General features: G+C 37.0%; 2 protein-coding genes across 6 annotated transcripts in view; one reads left to right on the top strand and one right to left on the bottom strand.

Moving 5' to 3' along the window:
* CNDP2 (carnosine dipeptidase 2) overlaps positions 1-18,374 on the top strand; it is a 350,882-nt gene that overhangs the window by 144,571 nt on the left and 187,937 nt on the right. The window lies entirely within an intron of this gene.
* Positions 7,349-18,374, bottom strand: part of FBXO15 (F-box protein 15) — a 32,199-nt gene continuing 21,173 nt past the window's right edge. For 4 of the 5 annotated variants that reach the window (XM_069778859.1, XM_069778861.1, XM_069778860.1 and 1 more), the window contains 2 exons: positions 16,398-16,522; positions 7,349-12,812 (listed from right to left, as the gene is read on the bottom strand). In XM_069778859.1, coding sequence (XP_069634960.1) covers positions 12,543-12,812; positions 16,398-16,522 — 395 coding nt within the window. In that variant the 3' untranslated portion in view covers positions 7,349-12,542. The remainder of the gene's footprint in view (positions 12,813-16,397; positions 16,523-18,374) is intronic. The other variant, XR_011323933.1, reaches the window with a different exon arrangement.

Below are 18,374 nucleotides of genomic sequence, written 5' to 3'. Positions count from 1 at the left end.
TGTTATTTCTTGCTACCAGCTAGAATCATCTTTCAGCTGTCACTGTGGTATTGCATACTACTTAAGGTGAATCGACTTGGTGCAAACAACATCCACTTGCCATATTATTGGGTTTCAACACAAGCTGAACTATCCTTGTCCATGAGGTATAAGAAATATTGTACAGTTGTGTCTCATTTAACCTCATCATATATATAACAGACTGGCTCTTGACTACCTTCAAATGCTGCACATCAATTCCAGAAGCAGCGTAACCTGTAGATTTAATTATTTATTTTTTTTAAATCAGGAGGATGACTTTCTAATAATTCAGAATGCTTACAGTTTTGTTGTTGGGGTTTTTTTTAATTAAATCATTTAACATTTTGTTGCGTGTTGTGCAGAAGAATTCAGAAGAATACCCAAGCTAACACTATGCCTCCAGTTCTAGAACTGTATTAACGCAGTCCTATATGAAAAGAATTCAGAAGAATACCCAAGCTAACACTATGCCTCCAGTTCTAGAACTGTATTAACGCAGTCCTATATGAACACATTAACCCTGTGTTGCCATAGCTATACTATTCTTCAAACCTGCACACAGGTCTACAAATCTACACCAAGGAACCACATAGCCAAAGGCTGCACTGCCAAAGGCATAATACAAATTATCAGATCTTCCAAACCCTATAATAAAAATAATACTTAGGATTACCCTAAAAACTTTGCTTTTTGAGGTTTTTAGGTAAAGCAGAACATTTTCTGAATCTGTCCAACTTCACGCTGTGCAGAAAACTGAGCGGTTCTAAGGGAGCACTAAACAACAACATTGTTATGATATCAAAGACAAATATGTAAGTCGTTTGCAGAGCATGGGCAGTGAAGAGTCTTAAAATCTATACAAGCTGTTGGTTCATTGATCAAAGATGTGCTGGTGTAAGAAACATTTCAAAGCAATCTCTTGTTTCAGCTTAGATGAACAATTATGTTTCAACCATACAAATTAACTAAGAGGAAGTGTAATATAACCCATTTTCTATGCAAACCTTAGCAGCAAAGTTCAACTCTGACCCCACTTGCACATTTTATGGTGGAACTATCCTGACTCTTCCACCCAAAGAAAGTGACTTCATATATACTATAGAAATTAATACAGCAGGATATAGAAACACTGGGATTGAACCAAGCATAATGAAAACGAGGAGCCTGGAACAGAATTCACCAAGGAGACAGGAACTGCTAGATGGCAGCTGGACCGCTACTGAAAAAACATTATTCAAGACAAAGTGTGCAGAAGCCCAAAGGTCAACAATGAGTACGAACTAGAACTGCACACTCAGTAACTAGCTCTTCAATGAGTGACTCTAGGGCAGTGATAAACAAGCACATATAATCAAATGAATCCTGACCTACAAACTAAAGATTGCTAATCAGTGTAACCACATGGGGAGAGCAGTTACGTGGAAAGGATTTATGCGTGACTACACTAGATTTACTGCCACTGTTTCAAGATACATTGCCTGGAAGGGGGAAAAGGGAAAGGACATGAACTTCACTTTGCTCAGATAACCCAGCAAAACTGGCCCAGCAGTTCAGCTACTTTTAGAATTCTTTTCAGCATCCATTTCCAATCATCAACCTTCACTTGCAGAAAAAAAATGAAGGGTTTTGAGAGAGACCTTACAAATTATGTTTCTCACAGTAACCTGATTAGGAACCATTACAAGGAGATGCATTTTACTGCTACAATACATGCCTGCAGGTGCTTCAACACAAGAACAGAGCTTCCTACGTAATGCTGGAAAGACAGAGAAAGAAATTTTCCCATGAACACAGGAATACACCTTCTCATAAAGGCAATGAGGGAAATGTCAATACAAATAGCAAAATATGTACTGACAGAACTTTAGACTTTTCAAATGTATGCTCACATGTTTAACTATGCTTATCACATAAGTCCTGCTGGGATCAAACCCTTTTCCACAGGTATGCTTCTGTCAATATTCTCACTGAAAAAAATCTGGGACTATGGGAGAAACAGGTGGTGATTTTATTCCCAAAAAGCCAAACTAGATGTATGCATAGATACTCAAAGTGAGATTCTGTAGTAGAAAGTACCTTTCAAGTCACTGGTTAAAATCCAGTCAAAGAAATTCAACATAGCCTTCTGTCATTATCAGATAAGATACGCTACCTTATAGTTAGTTCAAGGCAGCAGGATAAGATCAGCCACATAACTGAAAATAAGGTAACACAGATATAAACTGCTTGCATGTCAAAACCTATTTCTCCCCACAGTTAACTGAAGATTGTAATGAAACTGCTGGTTTATGCTACTGCAGGATGGAATTTCTGTATGATGATGATGCTAACTTGCTGCATCATCTTTAGTATCTCTAGAGGCAGCAAAGCTGAAAGGACTTGACTGCTGAGCTACTGGCATGTCTGGAGGTGACATTCCCAGGGTGAAGTTGCTGATGAACCTTAGATGCCATCCACGCTGCATCATTCTTGATCTACTTAGAATACCTCTGCCTAAAGGAAGCACTTTGCACAGCCTTAAATTCACTTAAAATGCAAACTAGGAAAAGCATCGCTTGTAATACCAACAGGAGTTTTTTTACACCCAATGAATATGATGAAGCAATTTCAGTGCACATTACAAAATTCCTTTCTGTTTAAACTAATTCATTAAACTCCCTTATGTGCTAACATTCTTAAGGCTAAACGGCTAGCATGCAATTTCTTCTACTGAATAAGTAAGCTGCCAGAGAAGTAAGCTGAACATTTTCAAAAAAGGACCCTCTCTTCCCCCACTCCCTATTTTACACCCTAAAAATTCTACTAGCTGAGACAAATCTCACATGCCTGTGTAACTTCTCTCGCTGCCTGTCACAAAGTTATGGGAGTGTAATGTGAAAGTAAGCATTAGTGAAAATGGCAGGGAAAAGTGCTGGTTTATGATTTATGTCCTTTACAGAATAGATGGCTAGAAAGTCTGCTAAGTCCCTGTTGCCAGATTGCAGCTACCATACATATTAAATTCATGCTTCAGTTCACACTTTCCTTTCAAGTGGCTGAAACTTGTTCCATAACCTGTCCAATTGTGCCAGTAGTAAGCAGATGCTACCAGTGTGCCATATTTTGTATAAACTTTGCTGGTTTACAAGTTTATATTATTTTGGAATCTTCTCTCAGTTGCTTTCATCCACTGGGCAGCTACTGTTTCCATCAAGGACATCAGGAATTGCCCCACACCTTTACAGGATATGCAGTTCCATACTTGTGGGAAGAGATCACACAAGATTTATTGTAGTCACTATGTGGCCAGACCATTAGCCTGACACTGATGAAGCTAAAAAAGGTACTGGCAGCTCCCAGCAGCAAATCTGCCAAATATTCAGCAGATAAATGAACAAGGGACATCTCCCAATCCCCTCTATGAATACCATTTGGATTAAGATAAGACAGAGGCAGTATCTGATGTAAAGAAGTGTGGGAAGAAACACGTAAAGAAGCAAATGCAATTGCAAAAAAGATAAGAAAAAGAGGTAGAGGCTGAAGCCTGAAGTACAGAACTTTTTTCCACCTTCAGCTGCAACCCTTGTATGTGCCATTACATATGGTGGCCTTTTTCTTGCAGCCTCCTGCTGCAGTTTCCAAGGAAGAGCTGCAAAGATTACCATGTGTTGGCTACATTTGTTGTACCAGCCTTACGCTGCATTTCCTGAACCCTCAGCAGTGGTCCATAGCACAGGAGACTGGTATCATCAGTAACACAATTAAATCACAGAAGGGCTAGTCCAAAACTCAATTACTGTTCAGTAAATTGCTCATGGGTAAACTTTGCATTCTGAGAGACATCCTGGAAATAAAAGAAGTTCACCTCTCTGTAAGGATTACAACAAACCAATGGGTTACATGGGCCATCCACATTGACCTTCTGCTTCTACCCAAACTCCGTTTCTCTTTTGGGACTCGTCTCATGACAAACTCTTTGTTCTACCCTAGTGCAAGAAAGTTTGTGGACTCAAAGGCCTTAGATTTATCTCACCTGCCTCTATCCACCTTAGCAAGTTACCTAGGGTAGGAATCCTATTACTACAGGCTTTGGCCACCTTCACAGAAAGAAAGAGGTACATGGGGGAAGCTGATGGGGGGAAGCATTCATTTTCCTCTAAGACAGCAGAACTCGGTGCTGCTCTCCAGTTCAAGTCTTGGCCTGCTACATGGGAAACACTGGCAGCGACCAGTGCCTAGAAGCTATCAGTCGTTGCCTACCCTATACCCTCTTAGTAGTAAAGAAGTTCTTTGCTTCCTCATACAAACACCTTTACAAGAAATACATATAGCAGGAGTGGAAAGGAGAAAGCAGGTAAGTATATGAAAGACAGAAACATTCAATGAAAATAGATTACAAGGACATCCAGACTATCAGCTATTTTGGTGCGTAATGGTAGAAAAAAAATGAACGCTTAACTGCAGGTGACCTTGCACAGATGCCAGCTGCTGCCCATGTGAAAAATGGGCCATTCTCTATGAACAAGACTTTGTGCACAAGTTAGTGTGTGTTATTTTATATATCACATTGAAACGAGAAAAGGAAATGAAATGAATGAGATTGCTCTACACAGAAGCTGCCTGGAATGCCAAATGCACAACAGCGTTAGTAAAAGGTGGTGGGTGCTTCCATAAGGCTAGAAAAAAAAGATCAGTAAAAGGAGTAAAATGAGCAAGTGCCCTGTCTGAAATCTGCGGCAATGATGTGACATAGGCCTCTGGGGGGGGAGGGGGAGAAACATGCAGTGTCTTAAAATCGTCTCTGGGTCTTGCGAAACAACTTTCAAAAAAATCAGTCCTTGGAAAAAGATTCAAGTTGCAGATTTAAAGGAGGCGGCAAATTATTCACAGCTAGAAAATGTATTATGATTACCTGGAGTTATAAGTTTTCACACACAGATACACATGTACTCTTAACCTAGGTAACTATGTCTACGCTATGAGAACATATATCTAATGAAAGCTCAGCAAAAATTATTAATGAAGGACAAAAGGGGTAAATCAACTTCCATTATTCTTATCTCAAAGAGAAGAAATCACTTCTTCAGAGAAGAATCTCAGAGGAACAAGTAGCTGCTACAACAGTCAAACAGCGTGCATTATTTTCAGTTGGATCAAGCAGTCATAAATTTGGGGTAGTCTGCTAACGTCTGAGAATTACTTTCTATAGAAATTCTGGCAAAAAAAGCAAGAATCAAGGCTGGTTTTATGCTAATACCCAAGTATTAGTTGGAAACAGGTCATTTGCTTAAATCGGATTTTTAATAGTCAAGGCAAAACTATCAACACAAATCAGAAAACTTAAATCTTATTCCTCTTACTGAATGTAATTCTGCCCAGTTTCATTGCTAGATAATTTATTTCAACTCTCATAGAGATATGAGATCATAAAGGACATCTACACTGGAAATCCTTACTGCTGAATTAGTAGCAATAAACATAAAGAGCCAAGCTAAAGCACCAACCAAAACTCCAGTTTTAATAAATCCTGGAATAAATGTCCCATGTAACACAACTATGGATGTGCAGCCTGACTTGCAGATGGGCCTCTCTTTGGACTTTAAAATTTGCAGACATCCTCCTCTTTGCACTGAAATATTACTGTACACATTTTGCACAGAATTACCGCAGGTGCAAAATGAGGGACCAACACACAGCAGAAGAGTCTCAGAGAGTGCTCTGTAACAGTAAATTAAAATCCCACACGTAGAGTGTATTTAGTAACTTAAATGGAAGGCCCCTACTACATTAGAGATTACACTGTACTTGCAAACAGTCATTGTTGGGAGATGCCAGAAAAAAAAGCCTCTGTCTCTCAAAAGCGATAAACTTTGTGGCGCTGGGTTTTTCCCAGTTTTGTTTGCTGGCTAATGAGAATGAGGCAATGTATGAATGTACTCATCAGTAATGGATAAATCTTTGAATTCAAGTTTTTAGGAAAGAACCCACTGTTGCAGGCTGGCTTTTAATGGAATAGAGCTGCATAAAACAATGAAAACTTTTTCATATATAGTTCAACAACAGACAGGTTAACTAGCACCTCAATTCTAAAGAGTATCCTAAACTAACCCACACGTAGAGGTCTCCAGCTGCATAAAACTGGAGTCCAATACTTGAGCTTTGATCCTTCAGGAATACTGAGTAAATTGGGCAAGAATCCTTGTGTTCCACAAATTCCTAAGCAGATATAAAAATTAGTGAAAATCGAAGGCCAGAATAGCTGCCTTCTGCTTAGGCTTTGTATATATCAAAGTCTGTTTACATAAATTTATCTGTGGGAAACTAACTACTACTATGTCACTCCCCCTCAGTCCCACACCTTGCTAGATTTGTTATACTATCCTAACCTCAAGCTTCACTTCCAGCAGTCTCAGACGGGTCACATGCCTAATTTCCAATTAGCTGAACCAATCATTTCACATCTGATGAAGCTTTATTCTGCAAAGTGTTGCAAATCTTTAATTGGGCTTGGGACTTTGAAAATATGTATATAATTTATTTCTTCAGGATACCGTGGAGGGAGAAGTGAAGCAGAAAATGGATTGTTAACACTAGAATATCAACTGCTTAAGACACAACAGAAGGCAAGATTCAGACCTAAATCTGCTGGTCCCAGAGCAAAACATAAATCATGCTCAGTAACTTAATAGCTTGTCCATGCAAGTACATTTGTGCCATCAGGTTTTTTTAAGAATGTATATAAGCTGTAAAACTGAAATTCTGAGATTAAAAAAAGGAGCAGCTCTTAGTTACTTCTACTACTTCCTAAAGACAGTGTATTTCCAATTCAGTCTTCACCGTATGTCCTACAATATGTGAAAGCAGATGTAAAACTTGAAATAAAAAAATTACTTAGTAATTGTATTATTCTATTACTTATTCATTATATGTCTTTTCAGCATAGCATAACATTAGCATTACAAAGTTCTGTTTTTCCTCACACAAAAATATTCCACTCTTAAAAATCTACTCAGCAATAGAATTAAAACTGAAAATTTAAGATCCTTATATACATGGGTAAAAATTAGAACAAAACATTATGGACATGTGGTATACTTACTATAATGGGTTTTTTTTTTCTCAAAAACATTCTTTTTCTTACCATATCATACAGGCAGCAAACTTGAAATAGAATGATTTAGTTTCAGAGTACCTTACCTCTCTTTTAAGGTTTTTGTTAAACGTTTTCACTAGGTACATACAGACAACTCTCTTTGCACATTTTTAACAGAAAAAAAAATAAGGGAAAGTTGTAAATCAAGGTGTTATAAAACAAATGAGATAACAATGAACAAAGAACCACTGGTAATCATGAATAAGAATACTGACTTTATTCATTATTTCCAGATTTTTCTGAACATCGAGAGTTTTTTTTCCAGCATATTTGTAAAAATGTATTTTTTATCTTTGGTACAGAAGAAATGATGATAAGTAAACTCTGATAAGCTAAGCATTTGCTTTAGCTTGAGGGGTGTGTTGGTGGTGGTTTTTTGTTTAATAGTTAAATACTTTCCAATCCCTGCAGACTAAACTGATCTATGGTATTTCAGTGAATAAACTGGACATTACCTAGCTATTACACATTCATCCCTACCTTGCATTTTTTTGGATAAGATTTCATCAAGACAGCTGAATGTAACTTTGTGCATGACTGATTCAGGAGAGAAAAAATTATTAACATGCATTCCAAGTGGTCTGTATGCAGAACAAAAGCAATTCTACCTACTAATATACGATCAGAACATGAGTTGTAAGTGCATTTCCCTTCAAAAGGTTCATCTCTCTTAAAAAGGAGATAACTTAAACGTAGAAAGAATAACTCCCATTTTAGTTTTCTTTGGTGTGTTTAGAAGCCTTGCAGTTTTCAACTTTATTACAAACACTTCTACAACTGAAATAGCATTAATACAAAGTAGTATTTACTCCTTTTTCACAGACATTTCAAAAGAGACACAGCATGAGAAAGACTCCTAAATGGTTTAAAATTTGAAGTAAGAACAGAATAAGTAATGCTTTGACATTCAGTACAATAAATCTTTCCTCACCACACACAACTCAACTAGTTATCTTTGTTGCCACCATTTCCCATTCTGATTTACGGTCGAAACAAGAGACAAGAAACAATGACAGGACTTAACTTTTCATATTAATGTCCCTCTAACCCACTACATACAAGCAGAGATTAAAACCCATCACTTGTTCTCATTTTAATTTCTCGAAATACTGTTTTATCTGTGCAGTGTCTAATGCAGTTATATTTGAGCTCAGATTCAGTTAACACAACTTACTGAGTCACCGAGTTATCAGCTGAGCTGTAGCAATATGCCAGACAGGCAGGAGAACAAATGCTTTTACCTAAATCTCCTTCTAATTGTTTGAATGTGTTGGAACACCTGGTAAATACAAGGTAGGCTACTACATGACTGTTGCTGGATGGTAACTCATTAAGATATACAACTTGATCACTTGTCTAGATTCTTAATCTGAAACAGTATTAATCCATTTCAGCTCATGGTATCCTTATACTATATATATATTTCTGCTGAGTACTGAATCACTAGCATCAGATAGCCATGTAGCTGAATACACAAAAACAAGACAGTCCTTGTCTCAGAAAGCAAGCATATGATGAGAAGTTTCAACGAACTCTAAATACCATACCTAAATATCTAATGGATGAATGTAAATCAGAACATGCCTGCTAAACAGGGAGAGGCCAGGCAGGGGGGAAAAAAAAAAAAAAAAAAGGAAAAAAAAAAAATCTGTGATGAGGCTATCCACCATACAACCGCTCTCTGTATTCAATCACATGTATCAAAAGCACATTGGAACAGAAATGCATTATGAAAACAGAGCTTGTTCTCTAACAGCAATTGCAAAAAGATAGGAAGAAAAAAAAGAAAGGCCAGTTTGAAGAAAAATACTGTGAATACTAGCCTACACTACAAAGACTTCAGAAATATATAGCTGCTATTAGTTCCCCACTAAAGTAAGCCAACCACAGTAAAGATCAATGATTCCAGAGTGCCAGTGTTAAAATTAAAGACAATTCTTCAGATTATATAAACCAACACAGTTCCAGCTTGTATCAATGGAAGAGAACATTAAGTGCCCAAGAACATTAATGAATTGTTCACTGAAGACATTTTCCATTTACAAGTACCTCTTTCAAAAAAAAAAAAAAGGAAAAAAGAAAATCAAGACTACAGAATATGGAAGCATTTAGGTACAGAGCAGACATCTGGCAAAACAATGACAAATGGCAGGATTAACACTTAGATGTAGTTCTATTAAAAAGACAACTCCTCCACTGTTGGAATAATCTCATAAAAGCCCTTTCACTAAATCATTCTTTCATACTAACTGATTCTTTTTCAATGCAATTTAAACTCATTATGTTAAATGAGCACTATTATATTTGCAATAAAATAAACAAAAGTACTGTTTTTACGCTTGCCTACCAGGTAAATCACCCTTTTAAAAATATCACAGTTCTATCTGTTGCAGTGTACTTAAACATACATATTTAGAAGTTGGTGGTGGTTACCATCTTTTTACTTGGATGAATTGGTCCATAAAGTACACACAAATACAAGCAACATCTTTAACATTTACATTTTTTTCCACTTACAAGTGCTTACACTTTCTCTCACAGAAATTGTCCTGCTACTTGTATAAATTATGCAATCACAATAAAGACATTGTCCTGTCTTCAGTATGGAACACTAACAAAATCATTAAAAGCAGCTGCAAGAAATCCTGAGGCGTTAAGAGAAAAATGTGTGTAAGACTTAGTGTCACAACCAGTTGTGTACTTTGATGATCAGATTTCAGCTGGTGCCTCAATTTTCCCTGTTTGTTCTAACAATTGTCTTTTATCACAGAGTGGGACATGCAATTCATCCTACCACCCTTTGCACCAGGTATATAAAAAGGGACTTGGCAGAAAATTAGCAGAAGATTTTATCAAAACGTGTAGGTTTTTGGAACAGATGATATTTTCTTTTATTAAAAGGGCCAGTGCCATTACCTAACATCATCCTTTTCCTTTGTGGAGGTTCAGTGTATGTCCTCACTTATACAAAGAAAGGAAGATGGGAGTTGAAGAAATGGAAGTTTGAATGGAGCCACATATAACTTTGCAGGTTTGATCATACAGGTGATAACTACTAAATTTGCTTCTGCTGTGCAAGTTTAAAGCAACTGTCAGCTGAAATTAAAGCAGTGTACACATGGCATAATACTACAGCAGGTTTAGGTCCATCTCATGCTTACCTGAGGAGGTAAAAACGGATTCTTAGTCTTCATATCTTCAGAAGGGACATTATGGTCCTGTTACTTCAGTGAAGATGTGCAAGAACAGCTCTGCAACAGTTACATCCGTTTCTGAAGATCTCAGAGCCACATTTGCTTGGGTCTGCTGCATATATACATATTTTTGTTTATGAACAGCAGAAATAAGTTAGCAATAGCCTGAGGAAACTCTGCTATGCCTTGTATCACTTTTTAGGTTGACAGCGCTGCTAAAGACTTACCTCTTTCTCATTAATTCAGTTAGTAAACTTTCAGGCTACTAGATTGGAGTATGGGGGGTAGGGACAGCATACTCTCGTTTCATTTCCAATAGTGACACCAGGATTTTCTATAAAACATTCAATTGTATAAAACAGCCAAATACTTCAGAAATTGAAATTGCTTTTTAAACAAAAGGAAGTACTTTACTTTTTTTTTTTTTTAATTGGAAATGCAACAAAAATTCAGCTAGAATGAGTAGTAACGGAACTCTTACCATTTTTTGGCTGCTGAGTGCCCATTGACTTCAGCAGCTTCACAGCAGGTCAGAGAAGGTACTTGCCCATCTCAAAGGATCAGTGCAGCCAGAATAATTCTACATCTTCATTTACACATTTAGCGGTGAGGCCAGCGACTGAGAGGACTTTGGGACTGAGCTACCATTTCCTTGCTAAAGGTGGTACCTCAAAGTCTAACTTCAGGCAAAACAAAACCTTGACTGGCCACTTGTCTGTGCAGCATGAATTTCAGCATCTGTTGTTCTGGCATTCATCACACCCAGTCCACTTGTTAAAACATTTATATTACTTCAAGGGATCCCAGTCACCATCAGCAGTCAATAAGAAAGGAGACAGAATGCAGCTGATCATGCTCGTTACACTAGCTAACCACCAAACACAGAAATGTTTCTGTTTCTTCATTAAGCAAGGTTATACAAGTCAAACTAGAACTGAATCAGCCTTAACTTCATTATCTTTGAAAGTTACATTAAGAAACAACCCTATTGCTGTAGTATAGAGCACTACTGTCTCTGTAGTACAGAGCACAAGTGCTTGCACATAAACATTGCTTGCATGAACCAATTAACGTACTTAAATGAATAAAGAAAAGAGAGAAATTATTTTTAAGGAAATCACTACCATAATAAAGTCACAGAAGTCAACAATGCAGTTTTGCTTTTATCTTAACAGAGTACTGTGAAACTACACAAATTTGTAGTGGTTTGTGGTTTGTAACATGCTATGTAATAACACTGGAGTCCCGATATCGTGTCATTTTATTTTTTTTTTTTATACAGGGAGTAACAGATTTGGTCCTAAAGTTACTTCAAGGAACCTGAAAGATCAGGCACATACATTCAATTTTTATATGAATGCTTACTGTTAGATAAAGAGTATCAGATATGCACTGTTTCCAAAACAACTGAATGTTACGTACATCCAGTAAGAGCAGACAACGGCTCAGCTGTGCTGATAATTGGGACACTTATTCATATGTCAATACATGAGGCAAGTATCTAGGCTCAAATCAGACAGAAGGCTAGAACACAGGAAAACAGAACAAACAGGAATTTAAAGAAATTTCATAATAGATATTATATGTGATTTTCTTAACAAATGCCCTAACTGCCATATTGTTCAGATCTGTAACTTCCTGTCTACATTTTAAATCCTCTACCAGAATATATTTAACTGAAGTATTTTCTGAAAAAAAGAAAAAGCATTTCTGCATTTAACAAAACCTCTCAAAACCTGTTATTTACCAATGACACAATAACGAATCTGAAGGGAACAGCCCACATGCTGTTTTACTACTAGACTTAAAACTCAATGTTCTGAAAAACAGTGTAGCTTACGTAAGGCAAGGCATCTTCACAGTATGGCTCTCACAAGAAGCAATTCATTAACCATAGTAACAAGTATCTATAAAGAAAAATATTCCTAAAAATAATTTCAATATACCTAGTACCAGAAACAGACTAACCATGTGATGTTCAATAGGGAAGAAAAAGATTAATTTACATCAACATGTCTCTTCAATCCCTCCAATGCCAATTAAAAAAAATTATGCAATTGCACTTGTTACTGAAAAACTTGCAGGAACAGTCTTGCTCATTGGTATCAATTTTAAGCATCAAAATTTTAGTGTGGTGTGTTTTTTGTTGTTTTGTTTTGGGTTTTTTAAGCAAGGAAATTGCTGACCCAATTAAGTCAGTAATTTGTTCCATACCAATTATTTACCTTTTTGGTGCTTATATAAAGCACCAAACTAACTATAAAATACTCCTTGGTTTCTTCCAACCATACCAACTCAACACGGACTTTACCCTCTGAATCTGCATAGTATGTGGTATAGGTACGACCCAGGTAGTCATAAAGGCCGGATGCCTCGGAAGACAGTTCGATGTAGACTGGGGCACTGAAACACCAGAAGGGCTTTCCAGTTTCATCCAAGAGAGTAACATCCATCACAAAGCAGTCCTACAAAAACAAGCAGAAGAGATTATTTCCCTATGCCATGGCACAATAAGTAGATCTGTCCTGATTTTAGGAGAAATATCAAGGGTTCAGAGAGCAATTTTTGGTATGAAGGCTAAAAGCTCAAAATATAATTGATAGTGCTCTACTGACTACTGCAAAACAAAAAATACTTATTTAGAGGTTTCCTACAGAAATCAAAATTGCAACCTACAGACATCAAAAACTCTGCTACAGGAAGTAGTACGGCCAATCTAAATCAGACATTATTTCTTGAACATATTTTAAGCCTTTAACATCTGTGTTTCTCAATTATTAGTTAGCTTACCATTCAAATAATGATAGTCCTTTCAATATGAGAAAGAAACCCACATTTAAACTCAGGTGCTAAACTTGTGTGAATGCAGAAATGTTTGCAAAGATACTCAAAGACACCACCCCCAATGCAGTGTACACACACAACAATTACCCTTATATGCCAGCTATAAACAAAAGGTATAGAGCACTTTTTGAATGGCTGCAAGCTTCAGTTCCCCAAAAGGTAATACTAATATATCTTTCTACCCTCCAAATAATTCTTCCTTTTAAAAATTCTTGAAGGTATTTCTTTACAACACTACACAATTACATCATTTGATAATGCTAAAGTCAGGATGCCAGTTCTTGGGTACTTGCAAACTGATGGTTTGACACATGCCTTAAAAGCATATGGGTTGTGTGTCATTGTTAATACCAGTTGTTACCTATTCTTATGAGTTCTGAATCACTAAATAAATCAGTTTATCTTAATTATGCTGTATATATGCATTACTTCCAGCAGTATCATATGCTCCAAAAGCATAAACAAACCAACATCACATATTCCATGCCAAAAAATTAATTAGGAATGCTTTATTTCACTGTACTACGTAGTTGTGCTTCCATTGCTTTAACATTTCTTTCACTATTACTGTACTTCAATCAAACCATACAGAGCAGATGGCACAAACATACAAGGTAATGTGATACATACAGTTTTCCTAAGTTTTTTACTGTAGACTATGCTAAAAATAAAAATTTCAAACCAAAGCTGACGATCATTTAATAACTTATACAAGCTATAAATTTACTTGAAACAAGAAATGATTACTATTTTGTGGTCTGACATCCTGCATATCAAAGGCTAATTATGAAAAGTAAAGCAGGGTGGCCTTGACTGTTGGGGGGGGGGGGTGATCCCATGTATTTCCAACTATCTGTACTTCAACAATTAGTTTTTTATAAAAAATACCCAGAAGTGCTAAAAAAGCTTTTCTTTCTTTTTTTTTTTCCTCTCCTTAGAGTATTGGACAAAATTCAAATAAATTCAAAGTACTGGCATGTTCTGCTGCTGTGGCTGATTTTATTTGGCCTTCATATGTTTTAAGAGTTTTAGAGATTTATGTTAAAAGCCAAAGTGAATTCTACCCACAGCTATGTGTTGACATGTGCAATCTCTCACCACAAAATGAGGGGTTTAAAAAAAAAAATTATATTATTTATTTTTTCCCAGAAACAAATATTCAGTATAACTTATGCTGTAAGCACATAGGACAGAGCTAAACTGAAGACTATAGCCATAGCTCTCTGTTTCCTCTGACAGTTAATTTACCAGATTTTTATGTGCTACTCATGATTATTTTCATGGAAGAAAAAATTCTGCCAAGCAGCTATAAATCATATAGAATCATAGAATGGTTTGGGTTGGAAGGGACCTTAAAGATCATCTCGTTCCAACCCCCCTGCCATGGGCAGGGACACCTTCCACTAGACCAGGTTGCTCAAAGCCCCATCCAACCTGGCCTTGAACACTGCCAGGGATGGGGCATCCACAACTTCTCTGGGCAACCTGTTCCAGTGCCTCACTGCCCTCACAGTGAAGAGCTTCCTTATATCTAATCTAAATCTACCCTCTTTCAGTTTAAAGCCATTACCCCTTGTCCTATCACTACCTGCCCTTGTAAAAAGTCCCTCTCTGACTTTCCTGTAGGCCCCCTTTAGGTACTGGAAGGCTGCTATAAGGTCCCCCCAGAGCCTTAATTTTCTGATACCTGTCCAACACGGCATCAAGATTTCCTACCTCCTATCATATGCTTTTCAAGCAAATGAAGCATATTCTGTAATTATGTACTAAGATCCCACTAACTTTAAGCATACAAACAGTTCTAATGAAATTAATGGGATACACAATAAAAATAAAACTAATTCAAGTTAAAATTTTTCAGAAGCCTTAAAAAAGCACCTATTCTGCATTATGGTTCTCAATGAACATTCATGGCAATTAGAGAAAGATGGCAAACAATTCCCTTAAAAGCATTTTCTTGTTAGCTTGAATTCCTTCTAATTACCAACATACAGTATTTTTATTAACATGCATAGGGGAAGGATTTTTTCTTCTTTTGAAAACAAACACACAACTCAAAAAAGTTTAGTACAAACTGAGAAAAAAAAAAACGCAAGTGAACAAACTTGTCAGTATGCAAACAAGGAACTTGAAGAAAAAAAATTGCTATGAGCAATTAGAGGGAGGACTGAATGGCAACTGTAATCCATGCTCAACTGTAGCTGATGTTCCCAACAGATACTAGTACATAAAATTTATCTTAAAACTTAGTTATATTCCTCATTGCATAGGAAAGCTGGCTGATGCTATAAAACAAGTATGTGAATGTCTATGAGCAAAGTATTACGTTATCAAACAGTATTCCATTCCACACTTATGCAGTATTAGCAGAAATGACAGATTTATTAATTTTTACTTTTTTCAAAGTAAGTGCCAAATTGAAATCAAGTGTTGAACTGGATCATTTTTCAGTAGTGCTTAAGTTACATTTATCAGAATTTTTGGTACTTCTGAAATATTCATGCAGCTGAAGTACATTTAAAAATATATGCCTTCACCACTATTGCAAAATCTACAGAACTACTCTCAAACTTTCTTTAAAGTAATTCTTTTAAGAATTTTATACAAGAGAATGAGTGATAATTCCTCTAAAATACTGTTAATCCAGCTGACTCATGTACATGACTCAAGAGCTAGGTGCTGACTGCATGAATGTGGACTGTAGTTTCTGCCCGCGTCCACTAGCATTTTAACATTCTCCAACAGCTTCTAACTTTCATTGCACATACATGCTACAACAGAACTGCAGAGTATTTTCCCAGGGGTTCAAGACTTATTGCCTGCAAGGAAAAAAAAAAAAAACAAAAAAAAACAAACCAAAACACCCCCCACACACAAAAAGCACATCTCCAGTACATATTTTGTCCAGCGTTTCCAAGCACCGCTGGTCAGTCACAGCATCTTTGCTGAGTGGAAAGCACTGGAGTCATCACACATGCATAATGAGTCTATCATGTAATCTAGACTCTAAGACAGAAAGGACAGAACTTTTTTTTTCCCTGAAAATTCACACTGTTTTTGCAATATTTGAATTGAGTTTTTTTCCTAGTTACAGACACCTTCCACAAATAAAAACATTTTTTTTAAAATTAGCATATTTAGGATGCATAAACATAATTCTGTTTTGAGATAAGCATTTCCAGAAACAAAAAGTATTTCTGACTGACCTTTACATTGCCTTTAAACACATCTGTTTCCCAGGATAAGCCAAGTGTCCCAGCGAGAGGCAAGTGCTTCTTATTATCCTTCAAGCTTATAACTGTCAGCCTCAAATACCCGTTTGCAATGTCACCTGAAAATATTAACAATATATAACATTATACTACTACAAATCAAACTAAGTACACTGTAAATGTTCTCTCTGTTTCTCCCTCTGTCTTTAGTTTCCTCCCACTCACTAATAAGGAACCCTGACATACACCAACATCTAGATATCAAGCACATTATAAAGAATTTAAGTCGCAGTTCAGGGCTTTGATTCTGTGATCCACAGTAGAAGCAGCAGCTAAAAAATATTTGGTATATTTGAGTATAAAAATCTGAATGCCACCTAAAGGACTTACACAAGGATGCAGGGAGTAAATTCCATGTTCAATATTTCAATTTCATGCCACCAGTGCCTCCATCACTGCCCACTCCTCAAAAGTCAAGTTCAACCCATAACGTATGAAATAAATTATGACATACCCCCTACCCTTTGTTTTTTTTTAAATCTCTCTGCTCTGTCTGGTAATTCATATAACCCTGTTCAACAGGGTATAAGGATACCTATCAATCCTCCCTGGAAAAGGATATTGCATCACTTAAACTGACAAGCAGTATGCCTTGATTTGAATCAAGTTTTTAAATTATGAATTTGTTCATTTTTTAAACAGCTTTCCAAAGGCTCACTTCCATTTTTTGACAGAATTATTAAGATTTCTTTGTGATTTTTTTTTTTATTTTATTACTACATATAACTGTATTTCTTTGGTGTGTCTTTGTCATGTTTTAGGCCCAGCTGGCAACTAAGCACCACATGGCCACTTGCTTAATCCTTCCCCTGTCCTGGTGGGATGGGGAGGAGAATCAGAAGAAAAAGCTAAAAAATCCTGGGTTGAGATAAGGACAGTTTAATGACACAACGCAAGGAGAAAAGAAACAACAATAATACTAATAAAAATATATAAAGCAAGCGATGCACAATGCAATTGCTCACCACCCAGAACCCAATGCTCAGCCTGTTCCTGAGCGGCAATCTGTCCTCCTCCTGCCCCGGCCAGTTCCCCCAGTTTATTTACTGAGCATGACATCATATGGTATGGAATATCCCCTTGGCTAGTTTGGGTCAGCTATCCTGGCTGTGTCCCCTCCCAGCTTCTTGTGAAAACTAACTCTATCCTAGCCAAACCCAGGACAGTATTCCTCTCCCCCTAGAAGAGACCAACTTTTCTTAAATGTTCTTTTTTCCCTTGCTATCGGAGGAGGAAAGTTAACCAAGGAGTCCAACTGTCTAATTATAATTTGGGATACATCATAACAAACAAGATCTCTGACTACAAAAAAAAAAAAAAAAAGCATTACATCACGACACAAGCAGATTTGTTTGTAAGACACCCCTTAAACAAATTCCCTTGAACAAGACATACTCTCTTAAAAGAGCAAACAAAAGCACTGGAGACCTCAAAGGAAAAAAAAAAAAGGAACAGAACTATGTATCTAGCACTTGCAGGAGACAGACAGGAAGGAAGAGAAGGAATTCCCAGGAAAATACTGCTTGTCAGGATTCAGTAGCAGGCCCTGGATGGTAAGATAATAACTGAAGAGGTTTGTAGAGGTTTAAGATGCAAGTGGCAAAAGTGAAAAAAAAGAGAGAAGTGTTTTGCCTGTGGTTCTCCTTCAATCAAGCGCAAGTAGCACCATGAGGCTGAAGACAGAAGCAGCAACATCAGAAAGGCTGGCTTTGAGTTAAAAAGCTAAAGCCTGTGTGAATAAGCAGCAGAAGCCTTTGCGTGGTGGCTGCTGAGGGCAGACAGCTGGATGCCAAGTGACAGAGAAAGAGAGCCCACAGTTTACCAGAGAAGCCAGAAACTTCTCTGAATTGGTACTGTGGGGCCAAGCAACTCCCAAGAGATGCTTGGCCACAAACCAATGCTGGAAAGACA

The sequence above is a fragment of the Haliaeetus albicilla genome, chromosome 3 (genome assembly GCF_947461875.1).
Source record: "Haliaeetus albicilla chromosome 3, bHalAlb1.1, whole genome shotgun sequence".
In the NCBI taxonomy this organism is placed as follows: domain Eukaryota; kingdom Metazoa; phylum Chordata; class Aves; order Accipitriformes; family Accipitridae; genus Haliaeetus; species Haliaeetus albicilla.
The sequence above is the reverse complement of the archived record's forward strand: the minus strand, read 5'-3'. Positions and strand labels throughout refer to the sequence as shown.